At 41.8% G+C, this 17,636-nt stretch overlaps 1 protein-coding gene across 1 annotated transcript; it reads left to right on the top strand.

The window, feature by feature from the left end:
* The first annotated feature begins 3,570 nt into the window (after window positions 1-3,570).
* On the top strand, window positions 3,571-16,706 carry adrb3a (adrenoceptor beta 3a). The gene is made up of 2 exons (XM_030105153.1): window positions 3,571-5,422; window positions 11,722-16,706. Exons 1-2 carry the CDS (start codon window positions 4,104-4,106, stop codon window positions 11,747-11,749), a joined length of 1,347 nt encoding a protein of 448 aa, XP_029961013.1. The 5' UTR covers window positions 3,571-4,103; the 3' UTR covers window positions 11,750-16,706.
* The last annotated feature ends 930 nt before the right edge of the window (window positions 16,707-17,636 follow it).

The following is a 17,636-nucleotide window of genomic DNA, read 5'->3' as shown; positions in this document are numbered from 1 at the left end:
AATGAGTCTCTTGTCTCCCTCTGGAAAAGCAGCAGGTAGCACTTCAGATGATTTAAGCAACCTAAAGAGGCGAGACTGCTTTGAATAAATGACCGACAATCAGTTCTGTTGACCGCAAGCAGCTCCTAATGTCGACTGGATATGCGTCCTCTGGCTTTTGCTGCAGGAAAAAGGATGCGACTGCACAGTTGTTTTCCTTCTATGATAGTTTTCTTTGGCAAAAAGCAGACGGATACAAAGAATTTACAAGACAGTTTACCAAGCCCAGATCAGCATTCGACTGTTTTTCAATAAATGCACTTTGCAATATTTCTCATAGGAGTTTTCCATTGAGGGAAAGGAAATATGGTGCAGGTACAGTATTTACAGGGAGTGTGTATGAAATATTGGCTTTTGAAATCCCCGTGACAGCTCTGATGATTTACAGCGTGTCATCACGAACTGAGCTAATCCAATACCGTTACGCTCAATGGAAAACGGAGCTTTCTCTGTCGGAAGTATGCGCCTGCTGTCAAATGCATCTCCAGAGCTACAGCTCATTTCACACAGGATGGGGAACAGGTAAGGCTGCTGCAGGCTAACAGTTTCATAGCTCCTACATCTGGTGTGACGGCGCACCATGTGAAGCCACATCAATATGGCCGCTGTGAGTGGATTACACTGATGTGACAAATTAAACAAAGAAAATCAAAGCTACAATATTAATCATCTTCATCATTATTACTCTTATCAACTAGGCATAGTGAATGTAAAGAGTTATTTCTGCAAATGGCATGCATTATGTGGCATTAATCACCATGAGTACATCGTACTAATGTTACCATTACACTGGGAGTATGTAATGGTGAGAACGCTGTCACGGCTGAATCCACTATCAACAACTCAGCTTGTGCCAGCTGCTGTGCTTGACTAGACTAGGACCGGGTCCAGATTGCACCAATGGCATCTTCTCACGCAAAGACAAATGAGCAGCTGTCAAGCTGTCAGCTCCACAGCGGTGACCTTCATCTATAGAAATGCCGTCAGAAGGGGCCTCTTAGTCATCAACTTTAGAAAGGCGCCCGTGTTTTGCTTTTGCCTGCTTTTCCCCTTTTGTGAATGCACTTTGCAACTCCGCAACTTCCTGTCAGATGAGTGACAAAGTGACCCGGACTAAGCAAAACAAAGCATGGAAAAAAAATTTACTTAAATCGGGTCAACAGGAAGCGGGAAATTATGTATGGATGGCAAAGAAAAGGCAAGTACCGATGCAGTGCGATGTGTAATCTGGACTCCGTCTCAGGGCGATTTATTTATACATTGCTGCGAGAGTTAAATATCATAAAAACACCCCTAAATAGTGTGCTATTTTGTGAAAGGAGCTGCTTTTCTTTCTTGTCAGCAGTTCGATAAGAAAACTGACACCAATATGGTTGAATGGGAAGAAAGGTTAAGAAGCTGGTGAGAAGACAAACACACTAGCTTGACTTTATTCAGGGAGTAAATATATACGACAGTATGCAAATAAGGAGCTGTGAAGACGTGCATTACTATCAAGGGTTTTTTATTTATTTATTTATTTTTTTTTTAATGTTTTTTGCGTGGACACATTGGAAAACATTTTGAGTGCTGCAAAAGCTGCTGTCCCTCTCCGAACAAATATCAACTTTGATATCAGCAATTCTGTTACAATGTTGTCAAACTCCTGTTTACAGGAAGGGAGTTTTACTTACCTTGATGTATTTGTTGCTGTTTGCATGTTTGTAGTTTACCGCAGCTGTTTCTTTTTCTGCTTCTTCTTGTTACAGTGAAATATGCTCCGAGTACAGAATATACAGGGAGCAAGTGAAGACACACAGACTTTCCACATCCCTGTGACAGCTGTGATGATTTACAGCGTGCCGTCATGAGCTGAGCTAATCCCACCCTGCTACGCTCAACGTAAATCTGAGTTTCTCTGTCAGATGTACAGTATATGGCTGCATACAAATGCATTTCGAGAGCATTTCACAGAAAATGGGCAACAGGTAAGGCTGCTTCTTCTTGTTGTTCACATTCAGATTTTAGAGCATCTTACTGATGCAACTCTAGCTTAACTGAATGATTCAGCTGTTGAGTAACACTACATTGACACAAACATCCGTGATAGACGCACGCAGGCTTCATGGACAGACAGTTCCAAATATCTTACGCCTTACTTTCTGAGCATCTACTTCCTATTGGCATTAAACAGTACCTCCGATGAGTTTTTACCATATGAAAGAGATCATCTTTATCCTGTTGAAGAATGTTGGGAGCTGGAGCTGGTACTTAACGGTGAAGACAGAGGACACTTTAGACAGGTCCATCTGAAACACGGAGACGGAACGTCAACCTCACATGCATGAAAGTGAAAGAAGAATTTTTTTTTTTCACTTTTCAACTATCATCTGAAACTTCCTGTAAAGAAAACTGTCTGAGAATCAAGCTGAGGAGCATTTTTAATCGCTCCATTTATCTCATGATTTTGACTTGGGTGGTGCTTCATGTGCTATTATCAGTTCATACATTTTCTCCTTTCACTCAGTGCTGGGGAGGGTGGGGTCTTTATTAGGAAATATCGTCACTGGTTAAAAAAAGTATAGGGGAAACAATTCAAAATGATTAGAAACTTAAAGCTTGACTTCAGGTACTCCCTTATTTATCCTCCATAATGAAAAATAAAGTAGTTGGGAAAAGGCGCGGAGCAGTCACAGCTGCAGTCGTCGAGCCGACCAGACCAAAGAAGGAACTGCTTTGGTGACAAGACAGCGAACCACCACCGGCTATCTGAAATGAATCGCATGAAAGGCATTTAGCCGATTGTTCTTCCTCACTGCCGTGGCTCGAGTAACAACCAGATAGCGATCTATTATTTTCTTTAACTGCTTTGAGTCAAAGAGAGGGTCACTTGTTTCCTGTTCTCTGCAGACCGGCTGCCTCGTGCCTTGTGGTCTAAAGAGCTGACCACAAACTGTATGACAAATAAACCTTTATCAGAACTTTAGATATGGTTATGAAAAGTTATCACCAGCGGCTACTCATGTTAGACATAGCCCAATGTTTTTGTGATTCTTTTTAACAATTATGGATTTTGGCAACAGGACGTGAGTGTGCATGTGCTGCTGTGAATTATGCAATATTTTTTGAAGAGTAAGAAACACAACCGGGCAGAAGAGAAGACTGCCCCGTTGTTGATGCGATCAGGTGACAGACAGAGTTAATGCATTAACAAGCTTAACGTAGCAGTTTGATTCGGGAATGAAGAGCTGATGACCGTCATTTACTTCTTGTGTTTTTGTGGCACATTTTGCAACATCTTGACTGGCATTTTACTCAGCCCAGTCCCGATGAGCATCCGTGTCCGTGGCTATGTTAAATGTCGCATGTTACATGTACATGATTGTTCACATGTGTGCACCGCTATCAGGTCTCTGATCCCTGCACGGCTTCCACACACACACCAGCACACTTTTCAACTCCTCCCCCCGACTCCAGCCAGTATGTGATTAGAACCAACGCGAGAGAGAGAGAGAGAGCGAGAGAGATTAGAGAGAGAGAGAGAGAGAGAGAGAGAGGGCAGCCACTCTGGTGCACTCTGGTGGTTCTTGTAGCGGCTCACTGCCTGCCTGATCTCCAAACAGTTCAAGTGTGGCACTGTGGCTCATGCAGGACTAAGCTGCGAGGCAAATCCCTGTGGACGTATTTAAATGGACAAGGCCGGGTCCTCTCCCACAAAACTTTTTTTTCTCACTTGATGCTTTACCATTTTTTTTTTTCTTTTCAAGAGCATTGCAAGACTTTCAAGATTGTTTTATGGACGATCTTGAGCAAAAAGTTGCTGGAGAACATGTTGCTTTTGTCTTCAAGGAGATATCACACCTCAGGATGGGGAGCCGCTCATCTCTTTCGGGTGCTGCCAAACAAGACTTTAAAACTATGAAATGTAAGCAGTGACTGAAGGGAACAGAAGCTGTCTGTGGAGAAAAGATCTGCATCAGCTTTTGTTTTGAGCAGAGAAGACTGGAAGATGCTTGAGAAAGGAGAAGGATCTTGAGTTGTGTGGAGCCACTCACCTCCTCCAACTTCTTGAGCGGAACTGGTGAATGATGGATGGAAACATGAGCACTTCTGTGTCATTCGGGACGAACGTAACGGGACCGTACCACAGAGCGGTGGGACCCTGGATCCTCGTCATACTGGCCATCATCATCCTCACCATCGTGCTGGGAAACATGCTGGTGATCGTCGCCGTCGCTCGCACCTCACAGCTCCAAACGACCACAAACATCTTTATAATGTCGCTTGCGTGCGCGGACCTCATCATGGGCGTGCTCGTGGTGCCTCTGGGGGCCACTATAGTGGTGACGGGGAACTGGCAGCTCAGCGACACCTTGTGCGACCTCTGGACCTCGGTCGACGTCCTGTGCGTGACGGCTAGCATCGAGACGCTGTGTGTCATTGCGGTGGACCGGTACATCGCCATCACAAAGCCCTTACGGTACAAAGTTCTACTGAGTAAGTGGCGCGCCAGAATAATCGTGTGTTTAGTGTGGGTTGTTTCCACCTTAATTTCCTTTGTGCCAATTATGAAAGGGTACTGGCGGGCAGACAGTGACCCTGAAGCGCTGAGGTGCTACAACGACACGGCGTGTTGTGACTTTGTGACGAACACAGCTTTTGCCATCACGTCTTCTATTGTATCGTTTTACATTCCGCTGCTAATAATGATTTTCGTGTACGCAAAAGTATTTCTAATAGCAACGCGGCAGGTGAAGCTCATAGACAAGAACAGGATACGATTCCAGAATGAGCGTCCGGCGGTTCAGATGCAGTTCGGGCCCAACACGAACAACGTGCTGCCCCCGGCGTGCGGGGGGTCCGGCAACTACAACAGCACGGACAGGAGGAAGAGTGCCAAGCGGAGGCCGTCGCGGCTGATGCTCGTCAAAGAGCACAAGGCGCTGAAGACGCTGGGGATCATAATGGGGACGTTCACCGTGTGCTGGCTGCCGTTCTTCGTGGCCAACATCATCAACGCCTTCAACAGAGAGGTGCCGGCGGAGTGGCTGTTCAGACTCCTGAACTGGCTGGGCTACGTCAACTCCGGCCTCAATCCCATCATCTACTGCAGGAGTCCGGAGTTCCGCACCGCGTTCAAGAACTTGTTGGGCTGCCCGTGGATCTCCACGCCGTGGCTCCACGCTTTTTATAAAGAGCTGCAGACTCTGTGCTCCTGCTTCCGATGGCAGCCCCGGTCCGGGGCGGCGGACTCTTTCCAGAAGCCCCCGAACGGCCGGAGTGACGGCGGCGACAGCCTGTCCAGCACGCAGGGCAGCAGCAGGAGCGACGAGGCCTCTCCCGGCGCTCTGCGGTCCAACGGCAGCACGCAATTCAGCGACTTCTCAGAACCAGAGACAAAGCTGTGAGTTTATTTTGTCTTATTGAATGATCACATTTAACATGTTTCGTCTGACTCTGATTAAATAAAACCATAAATCCCAGTTTAGAAAAGCTTGAGGCTTGACAGTTTTGACAGCCAGGCTCAACAATAATGCTCTGTGGCAAAATATCCACCAAACAAAATGATGATGATCATCATCACGGCTATTATCAAATCAGCTAAAGAGATGATGGAAAAATAAAAATCTTTAATCAGATCTCTACAAAACTGATAGAGTGAGGTGACTCGCAGAGTCTGTCTCTCGCGTCTGTATTTGGGGATTTCCTCCTTTCCTTTTTTTTCCCCCCATTAATGTGTTGTATTAGCAGTGTGTCATATCATATGACAGACTGAGGAGCTTTTGTTGGAGGAGCGAGTGTAAAATCAATGTCACGGAGAATCAAACAATTAAAATCACTCTCTGCTTCTGAGTGCTCGACTGCAGAAGGGCCAAAACACGACGGCGATGATGAAAACATGACTGTGCATATACATGGCGTTCAGCGCAACAGTAACACTGACAAATACAGAGGTGAAAAAATACTATTTCAGTGCTTTAATTTATTTAAGATATGCATTATAAATAATGTATTGCAAACCACATCAACACAAAACATTACCAAATGAATGGGAAATGTTAGTTTAGAAAGTTTCTGAACATAAATAAACAAATACAATTAACTTCTTTGAGCATGGGATCAATTTCACACATGCATTTTCCCCCTTTGAAACTTCAAGTCCGCAAAATCGATCTGGTGTCACGGTAATATTTAAAGAACAAGGACCTCTTTCAGCCATTTAACAACATGGTTTTTTTTTTAAATACTATTATTACTTCAAACTGATTATTATGGCAGAGGCCGAGGGCCAGCAGGTTATATTTTCTGTTTGCAACATAACTCAAAAAGTTATGGACGGACTACGTAGAAATTTTCAGGAAACGTCTGAAATGACACTAGATACGAGTGATTAGATTATGAGAATGATCTGGGTTGGTGGGGGGAGGGAGGGAGGCTGAGCTGTTTGGCAGAGGTCTGCGCTGTCTGAGTGCTTTTCTACTTTATTTGACAGAAAATAGATTTTTGGTTGCTTTTGAAGTATGCTGATGTGTTACAGTCCAGGGGACTTTTTTTAAAGAATCAGAAGAGAAAAAATACATTATTTGCTACTTTTATGTTACAACAGTATTGCTACAGAAAAAGTGTAACATTTTAATTTCTGTGCCTCATTTCTGTCTGATGATACTCCAGTTTTTAAAGCAAGTAGTTCTCCTGCATTACTAAACAGGTGTGTGTTTTAAAACAGAATCGAATACTAGATTATTACAGTACATTCATATTTACACATCAGTATATTCAGTCGAACATCATAGATTCCAATGCTCAGCTTTATTCCCCTGTTTTTTAAAGATAAAATGTTTTTGAAGTGTTTCTGTTAACCACTGGTTTGTGTAGATCCACCCGATTGCGAGAACCACACAGCAGAACTGAGAACATTCGGAGTTATTTGTGTGTCTCTCTGAGTGAGTGGGCCTCCGTGGGCGCTGCCCAACACCCTCTGCAGCAGATAAATCTTTATCGCCGAGGCACAAGACTTCCCCCCCACAACTGGAGGGGCTGTTTACAAGACTGACAGACAGCGAGCCGCTGGCGTTACCGCAGGTCAGCTGAATATTTGGCTCCCGGTGGGATTAATCCACAACCACAAGCTGACAGGCCTCCAAACTCTAACAGCAATCATTACATACATGATCAGAGATTGATCTAACACCATATTTTCTTATATCCATCCCAGAGATAGCTACAATGTGAAAAACATAATTTAGTTACAATGTTCCTTTGTACATTTGTATTATTTTCTTTCAAGTGTGGGCATTTTTAAATTTTGATAACACTGTCACAAAGCAAACGTTTAACAAAAAGGATGAATTGCTGTTTTATAGCCTTAAAAACCAGGTAAGAGAGAATATTGTTTATTAATTAATATTAATTAATTAATATTAATTAATTCTGGTTCAATAAATGCTTAAAATGCAGTTAAGTATTAATTAAAATTGATGGCTTATGTGTTGAACTTTTATTATCAAATACGTTGGAATCCTAAAGTGTCTGAAGTCATAAATCCCCTGCTGAAATCCATATACACTCAATTTTTGTTATATACATAAAATTACATGACACGTTATTCAATTTCAGCTCGTGAAATGCGAATTCACAGCTCGCAATTCAAATTTATATGACAAGCGGCACAAATTAAACACTCTGGCCCCTGCTGTGCCATGTGAATTCCCATGAGTGAAGCGGTTTCACGGACTTGGGATGTTTCCTCTTTCAGCGCTCACTCTACGCGCCATATGTCATTTTGCTCATCTCCTTGCATGACAAGCATTCAGTAGAATTTTACAGACATAATCAATGAGGCAATAAAACAGGAGGCATTTACGGGCATATAAAAGTTAACCTTAAAAGGAGCCTGGCGCGTTCTGTAGTAAATCAGCCCAAGGGGAAGGCTCAGCAGACTCCAGCGGTGCTTTTAGGATTACAGATGTAAGTGAGATCAGCTGTTCAACAATGACTCAGAGGGGGCCGAGAATATTCACAGAATATCACAATCTGTTCAAAGTACGGTCTGGATTATTGAATTTAAAGCTTAACACTGCCAATTACTCCAAAGCTGGGGATCATGTCCACCTTCGGGAATCGGCAGCATGAAGAGGCATTCGAACAGCACTTCAGGACAAAGTGCAACAGCAAGGTCGTCTATATCAGGAGACGATGTGTTCTGATAAATAGAGAGAGACATAAGTGCCTGAGATGAATGGTTACTAGGAAGAAAGGCTGCACAGGACAAACATTATCAATACAGTAGCTACTTTGTTTTCAGAGAAATACATGCTGGCATATCAGTGCTGCCCTTATCAACATCCACAGCAGCCTTCAGCTGCTGTCACGCATGCACCGTGCGACATGACAGGCACCGTTTTCTACCGATTCCCCGCCCGGCAACTCTCTGTCACTTCCGAAAGTCCATATGACTCCTCATTCTATTATTTCTCCAATAATTTCAGACTAGATTTTATTTCTGTATTCATTTCTACATATTACACTCATTGAAATACTTAGATATTTTAACGACACAGTTTTTCAAACATATTTTAAAATTTTTCCACTTTTTATTGACAAAAATAAATTGGATAGAGTAAAAACTGGCCAAAATCAACCATATATTACCATTTATAGATAGAAATCCAATGGGTTTCTGACTGGATTTCAACAGAAGATACTAACATATAATGTGGATTTCTGCAAAAATGAAATCTAAATTTGGCTTCTGCATGCATGTGTGAAAGGGTTAAGGAGGAAAACGAACAGAAAAAGAACAGACATCTACAGTAATGCTGGTATCTGTCATTTGTTTCCTCCTCTCCTAATTATAAGCAGGTGCACACTGACAGTTTATATCAGAAAGAAGCTGCCTGCTCGATTGTGGACTGAACAGAAATCTAAATGAGAAGCAGACAATCAAACCCTCTGTTAGATGTCTGGCATACTGGTTTAGATAGATAACTGAAGCCCATAACCACAGTAATATACCTGTAGAGTTACATTTTACCGTACATTGATATAATTATCATCATAGGGACCACTTTCCGTGTCCACGTAAATGGAGATATATTTTTCAAGTTATTGAAAAAACATGTGTTTCCTGTGCATTCCAAAATGACTATAAAAATGTGGTTTCAGCTGGACATCACAGAACACACAGGGAGATGGTGGAGGATGGTAACTGCAGCATAAATACCCATGCACCTGACTCATAAACGTCTCATTTCACCAATTCATTGCGTAAACAGTTTAGACGTACGAGTTAACAACTCATATAAAACTAACTTAAAAGGACAATGTGTTCAGAAGGCTGCGTTTGCACTGTATGTTACTGGAACGAGTTGTTACATTAAGCAAACTAAATGTTTGAAAGTACAACACGTGGTCAGCAGGATACACAGAGGAAACGTGTCAAACGTCGTCTGATCGTTCTGTTCAGCAGGACCTAGCAGTGTTAGCACTGCTAATGTTTGGCAGCTTGCAGCCTCACGTGCTTCCAGAATGTGGGTGTAAAAAGGCTTTGCGGTGCATTGTTTATCATTAAAGCAGTGCCTGTGCAGTAACTAATGCTTTTTTTCCAGCACGGTGAACCCTGAGCTTTCCTCTGCTGTATGCTAATCAGACTCCGTACGGGGTTTCACACACACCGGCTTCCATAATGTGAGTTTTAGTCAGCCTTGAGCAAGGTCAGGCCCAAACGAGCATGAAACGGAGCGGGCTAAAGCAAAAACATGGTGGTGACGACCTGTTGGGCTTTTTTCAGGCCCAGTTCATATCGTATAGAGGCGATCACACTGTGTGACAGTGTGTAAATAAAGGCATCTGGGAGTTGTTCAGGTTTAAAAGGATTACAAATTATTTGATTTTGCATTTGGATTATTTTTTGCTTTATCTCTTCAACAGTGGCTCAGATCAATTCATCATTTGCACCTTCAGTAACAAGATTATGGATTTCCTTCACATTCAAGCCATCAATACTCACTGGTTATGAATGCATTTCAAGCACTTTTTGACACACCTATAGATAGCCTTTAGCCTATTACACAAATCATAAAGAACGTGCACGAAGGGAGTCCTGATTTATTGAACTGAGCAGTAATAAACCATTCAAATGGATTTGAAGTTGGAAATACAACTGCTGAAAATAGTGCGCTGAAGTTGATTAAATTACAAATCCATGTTTGGTGGGGGACAGAAAGTCTTTATACTCGCGCTGTAAATCATTTGACTGTCTTGGATCGACACTGAAAGAAAAAAATCTAATGAATTTCATTTTAAAAGCTTGTTCAGTCTTGATAAAAGCTTTCTCGTAACTTCAACCTGAGCTAATGAATAATATGTATTTGGCCATATGGCCATCCTGCATATTGTACGGTTGGTAAAAGAAAAAAAAAATGATTCTATTACAGAAATTGTCTTGTCAGTTCAAAAACTGCATGCTCTGATTTTGTTGATAGGAGATTTGCACAGTTTATTTTCGAAACAAAAATGATCAATCGCTGTGTTTTCAATCTGTGTTTTTTACTGTTGGCTTTGTTGTCACCTTATAATTTTGATTTTCACCCGAAAGCCTAAAGGAAATAAATGATAATTCTCAAAACCAAATATGATCACTTATGATTGATGGTTTTCCTGAACTTAAATGAGTTCTGCTTCTTCTGCTGCAACAGAGATTAGGCATCATGTGCGAACCTGGTTTGCCAATAAAGTGTGAATGAGAGGCTCATCAGGACAAATGACACAGAATATCATTCCTTGCAGTTTAAGTTTTCCAAACACAGCATGTTGAATCATGGCTTTAGGCGGTACTGAAAGAAAAAGTAAGGTCACTTTTCTTTGTTACAGTGGGTGAAAACCACAAACTCCCTGCATATTTCCAGTTCACGGCAGTTTATGTCTTCCTGTGCAGACATGTACAGTGGATGTGATAGCATCAGAATTCCTGTCCTGCTGGAGGAGAGAAAAACTTTGGTTTCATGGAGGATAAACGGATGAGGGCAAATATGCGGCGACTTTTTGTACCTACGAAGACGAAAATAGATGTTTTAAATGAAAGGGCTGAAGCAGCGATATCACTGCTTTTGGTCACAAAACGACCTGAAAGACACCAGCCAGCTGCTGCGTTTGTGTTTTCCTTTATCAGATAGAAACTGAAATTGAGAGCAGGGTGTGACGAGCACACAGCAACAAGTTGGACTGCGGCAAAAAAACTAAACAAAACCCTCATTTATTTATTTATTTAGGAAGAAGAACATCACATAATGTCACAGACAATAAAGCTTATAATGAGAAAAAAACAACTTATCTTGACAAGATGTTTTTTCTTTTGATAAGTGATACATAAATGAAGAGGTGAAATGGCGGCTGTGCTGGTATTTCCTCCTCCTTGTTACAGCACCTTGAATATACCTTAACCCTTTAAAGGAGCAGTCGTTCATGTATCACACTGAAATATAATTTTACATGCGCATCATATTTTTATGCAAAATACATCAGTGAGATACAACTAACTGAATAAAATGGGAGGAAATATTAGCAGCAGCAGCTATCTCATTGTCTTAATCATTCTTTGTATAAAGTGTAATGATTAGTTCAAAAGAAACTTGCTAAATAGAGAGTTAGATTAAATTAAAATAAACATGCATAAGCAAACTGATGTGTTTGTTTCTTTTTCAGCTTCACTTTGCAGGAAAAGGATGGATGAACGGTAAAACCCGAGTCTACTGAAGCAAACTTCATTCTGCAGCCGTGACTGTGATTCCTGCAAAGTCGGAGTGAAAGCAGCAGCGGCGGAGACGAGACGAGCAGAAGAGGAGAACGACATCGAGGACTGGAGGCCCTGTGCAGAAACAGCTGATTTGGTGTTACAAACGAGAGAAAGACTGGCGCAGCGCCGCAGACGAGAGATGAACGAAGCTCCTGGTGTCACCGGCGTGAAAAATACTCTCCGTCCCCAAACGAGACAGTGCTGACTGGTTCCATGGCATTCCTCTGTTTCAAGAGTGTTAGCATCAAATGGATTTTTGTACAATATGTTAGTATTTATAAAACACTGAATCTGCAGCAAATTACAAAGATTGACAAACGTATAATTCCGGGAAGTCCTCACAGTGAAATCTTGTTTTCATCACACAGTGTGATCGTGCTCATCGAAATGTTAAACTATTGTCCGTTAAAAGTCTTTTTGTCTGGAATTTTGACTCTCCGAACAGTAGTTGTTGAAACTGTTGAGATCCGTTGTGAAAAAGAAGTGGCTGTTGAAGAGTTAAGCAGAGATAATTATATTAAACATCAGTCACTTTCCAGAGGGGTGATGGGGACGTCGCTCTCTGTCACTGGAGCTTCAGTCATGAACAGGCCACAGCAGAGGTCACACAGGGACTGAAGGGTTCTCTTCCCAAACCGGGAGCGCCACAGAATATCCAAAGCTTTTCCTGAGAAACACAACCGTGTGTTGATTTGAGCCTTTTTTTTTTTTTAATTACAAAGCTGCTTCAGAGTTTGTCGATTTTGCAGCTTTGCTGCAAAGCTGCAGATATCTGAAACCTTTATCAAACACTAGTGTGAATTCGGCAACTTCAACACAGAAATTTACCTTTCACTTTAAAAAATTAGACACTTCAAACACTTCACACTCGCAGTGCAAGCCCTCCATTACATCTAGTTTAAAAATACTCTGGCATTTGGTACGTGACCGATCGCTCCGCAGCTCAGGACAATGAATGCATCAGAAACAACAGGCTGTGGCTGGACCGACGCAGGCAGGTGTCAGCTCTACCTGAATGTGTTTGAAGCTGACAGACGTGACGTTAGTGAGAAGACAGTGAGAAGACAGCCTAATCTCAGGGACACACTGATCCACACATTTAATGTAATTCAGCATATGTTTACACACTGATTTCTTTTATATTGCTTAAACCAACTCAAGGTCGTGGGGGTCACTGTAAGTAAAGGCATGGTACAGCCTGGACAGGTTGGGTCACACACACACTCACACACACACACACACACACACACACAGACACAAGCTGTGAAGCAACTGTTCCAATCACTACAACACTGCGCAGACAATTGTTTAACATTTTTAGACATTTGGAAACCACGATCAGTTCCGTTAAATTTAGTTTGAAGTGAATATCTTTAAATCATAAATTTAAATGAAACTCGGAGTCTCAGATATTAGAACTTGTACGGAAACGTGATGCATTCAAATCATCCTGAACTGTCGAGTCACATGACAATCTGATAGTTACTTTCAGCAATGGTACAAACCTGATGATGATCTTTTTTTTTTTTTTTTTTTTTAAAAAGGGCTTTTTTTCCAACCAAACCGCCCTACTCTTTTTGTTTGGTTTTTTTTTACTGGGGTGATTGTGTGTTAAGCTCAACAACACTCTCAGAAATGTCTAAAAATAGGAACCAAATGCTCATGTTATTGGAAACTTCGTCCCCTCACCATCCATTATTTTAATGCAGCATTTTCCATTTTGGTCCCGTTTTATTTTGGACATCTCTCTTCTCCAGCACTCCAGTGGATGAGCTGTCACCGAGCTGCACCCTTTGGAAACAAGTGTTCTGAAGCAGAGAGCCGTGGAAATCACAAAGGGCCGCGGGTCCACCGGGACCCGGGTTAACAGACACTGTTTCTAATCTTCTGACGCACCGTGTGATGTGCCAACAGTCGCTTTAGAGAAAAATTAAATAGAAAACTGTCTAACACTGGTCACATGTGCTCTTGTGTGCATAATCATCACTGTGGAAGAAAACGAGGTCCATGAACAATATAAATGATAAAAACAACTGAACAGTGACAGTTTGGCTCTCTTTTTCCTGAATATTCACTAATTTGAGAAGAAGAAATATTTGTAACGTTAAAAAAACAAACTCAAAACTTAAAAATGTTCAGCTTTCAATTAAAAATAAAACTTACCCCATTACTCTAATGACTGGAAATAGCATCATTGTGTTTCATTAATGTAAAAAGGGCATGTAACCAATAATGTTTACAATGCAGAATTATACTTCATCTCGATCTGTTCCTTGATCCATATACAGACCCTGTGATTTATTTCCAGAGGGCCTGAGGGGTCCTGACCCCCACGCTGAGACTCACTGTTCCACAACACTGAGCTGAGTAAAACTGCTGTTGAAACAAGCTCGAAGCTCTGAACAATTCTCTCCCCCCCCCACCCCAATGTTATTTCAGTTAATCTTCTACCCACAAAAACCTCGGTCATCTCTGGCTCTGCTGCAGTTTGAGCGGGCATCCTCTCCTGCTATGAGAGGAATTTACAGGGTTTTTGGGGGCTTTGAAAAATAAACTAAGAGTAAAGTGCGAGACATATAAAAACAAACTGTGACAAACATTGGCTCTGTCAAGGGGGTTGTGTGACAGCCGGAATATCATCCAGCGGGGCGAAAAAAAAAAAAAAAATACAACAAGTCTGAGTGGAAACAATTACCCTGTCTGTAGTACGGCCACACTCTTATCAGCTGATTCCTGTTACAATGTTTTCCATGAGCAGGTTCAGACTGAAGCAAACTTTTCTAGGAAACTGAAATGGGAAGTCACCACTGAAGGGAAATCGGGTGAGTTTGACAAGAAATTCATGCATCAATCAAAGGCGTGACTTCTATGGGTTGAGCTAATACGCTGTCACACACTTTCAAGTGCTTGATCATAAAGTTATGTCAATGATGAACCAGATTACTGCACATGCTCCAAACAAAGGTCTCACACTGTGGCTGACGTGTGTGTTGCACCTTGTTTTGGCTGAGCCTGCCCGGGACACGGGGGCTGGCTGAGAAGCGCCACGCCTGACGGATCAGCCCCGGTTTCAGCTTTTCTCAATCGATCAGTCATCAGTAAACCGGGCTGATCACCCCCACTGCAGCAGCAGCACGATAGCTAAGGAGTCACCAACGTGGAAATATTTCAAAGTAAAAAGCAAAAACAGTCCATAGACCACATGCAATACCTGCAAAACCCGTTTGTCAAGAGGTAAGAGGTGGAACATCAGGGCTTTGTTTAATACAACTGGTTTGTTATGATGTCTGAAGAGTAAACAGACAGTAGTCTGAGGATCAGACGCTCCACAAGTTAGAGTTGACAAGTTCCTTATTCTGCTGAAGGAGGGCAACATTCACATGAATAATAATTCTGTATAAAGACCAAACAGTGGGATCTGTAACAACAAAACCCTTTGAACCCATGGTTTGTGCTGCCATCACGATACTAAACATTATATTTCAGACACAGCCGTGGCAGAGTTGTACGACATGGTGCTGTATGCGACAGGCATGTTTGGGTTTCTTTCCAGGGCTTTACAATGTGTGATCCTGATCTTTACTGTCTAGATTACATTCTATGAGGGATTCTCACACAACGTGAGCAACGCTGATCCAAACTAATTTTTGTTGAGTCAAAGGATTTAGGAGATTTGAGTATTCACGTAGTGTTTGACACTGCTGAATTTTATCTGCTGCGGTCAGGGAGAATGAATGAATTAACCTGCATCAGCTGATCAGTTTGATCCTGGTTACACTCCAAGAACCACTCTTATGTTGCAGTGGCACTATTTTATCAAAGAAAACTCTTTTTTTTTTAATTTCCTAACAGCATATAATGCTGTGGATTTCATGATGGATTGCAAAAAAAAAAAAAAAAAAGATGCTGAGGACAAGAACTGAAAAGAAAAAAAACTTTGTTCACACTAAATTATGTTTAAATGTAATCTATCGACACCACTGCAAGATTCAGTCACCAGACAACTTAACAACCTTTACAATGTCGACTGATCAAGTTGGTTCTTAGAGAAGCTTTCCGTTTGGAATATTCAGAATTTTTTGTGGTCTGTGTGAATATCTGTCTTTCTATATTCGCCCTGTGACGGACTGGGCAAAGGTTCAGTGGGTACCCTCCCTGTCTCCATAACCAACTGATAGTGAACTGATACTCCAGCATGAGCTCGTCAATAGTACAGAAAGAAGGTCAATTTTAGCAATAAGTCAAAGATCACTGATGTCAAAAACGTGTAATTCCAACCTGTGATTAGAAAACGGTCTATTACAACAAAATTTGGTCCATTGCTGGGTGTATTTATTCATGTATTCTATTCAGTGTAACAAAACCATTGTCCCGTTTCATTTCAAGGATTTTGAGACACAGTCTGAGCGGGACGTCATAGCAGTTGTCTTCAGGACACATAAATATTTTAAAAACTCAATTTAGATAAGAAACAACTTCTTTTGACACCGAAAAATACCGAAAGCCTCACCAGTCAAGTTTCCTAATTGAGTAAGCGGCAGTGTAATTCAATAAAGCATTGTGGATTCATCCTGATTGACCCTCAGCGTGACTGAGGCTCATCCTGGTCTGGCTGGCAGCCTCTTCCTCTCCAGCAGCCTCATGATGTCAAAGTGCAGCAGCAAACAAATAACTCACCAAAAGCATTTCCCTCACATTTGAACAGGCCTGGAATCATAGCAACAACAGTTTGCAATTCGGGACTGTATATTTAGTTTCCTGACTTTATCTGTACTGATCCCCAGGACCACTGTGCACACACAGATAGCTGGAGATCACACACGGATCGCCGCTCTGGTGACAACAGGACAACCATCGCATGTATGTTTTTTCCAATTCTAAAAAAAAAAAAAAATACTATTCTGAAGAAATAAACCTTCAAATGAAGGTCAAAGACTGAGTGTTTTCTAATATACAGATTAGTGAAGAAAAATGTCTTTTCCTTTACCCTGAGAAACAAAAAATTTTTATAAATTTATGTTTCCAGTAAAAGTGTTGCTTCTTTTTGTCTGAAGCTTGATGCCATGTGTTCTGTGATGTGACCTGCAGGCTGATTCTCAAACAACCCTTCTATTACTCATTATGACTAATTGAACAGCCTAACCAGCTGCTTCGACCATCTACTGCCATCTAGTGCAGCGATTTGAGAGACACTGCTGCTCTGGCCGCCCTTCAGAGCCCTTGCTTCAGAGTCAGTGCTGAACTGAATGAGACCGAGCTTAGCTTAACAGCATTTAAATGCTGTTATTATCTGCAAAAACACAGAGGATTATGGTCTTTTCAGTGTTGTTTTGTGTGAGCTGCATTGGCATTTTAGGTGCTAAAAGTCTAAATATATTTATTCTTTTAGCTTCCATCTTTAAAAAAAATCAGCTTACTTTCTTTTTCTTTTAATGAATGACACAACCTGGCAGTGGAGCATCAGAAATGCCCCTGAGAGCTAAAACTTCAGCAATAAGTAGAGAAGCTGAAAGCAGTGGAAAGGCTGTGGGCAACATGTCAACAGCAAACACAAGTCAGTCTCCTGGTCCCAGTTATTCATTTCCGTGATCCTGCACTTCCACTAAAGTTCTCCGGTGCCCCCGGGAGGAGCAAGTGCCTCACACAGAAAATTAACTGGAAGGAGAACATTGTGTATCCCAGCACACTGAAGAGGTTGTTTGATCCCTGAAAACACACCATGTATCAGAAAATCTCCTCCATTGTGTACAAATTGATCAGCAACAACAGATTTGTAGCTCAGGTGGACTCTACACGTGAACGCCGCTGTACAGTGAATGAAAGC

The sequence above is a fragment of the Salarias fasciatus genome, chromosome 12 (assembly GCF_902148845.1).
Source record: "Salarias fasciatus chromosome 12, fSalaFa1.1, whole genome shotgun sequence".
In the NCBI taxonomy this organism is placed as follows: Eukaryota; Metazoa; Chordata; class Actinopteri; order Blenniiformes; family Blenniidae; genus Salarias; species Salarias fasciatus.
The sequence above is the reverse complement of the archived record's forward strand: the minus strand, read 5'-3'. Positions and strand labels throughout refer to the sequence as shown.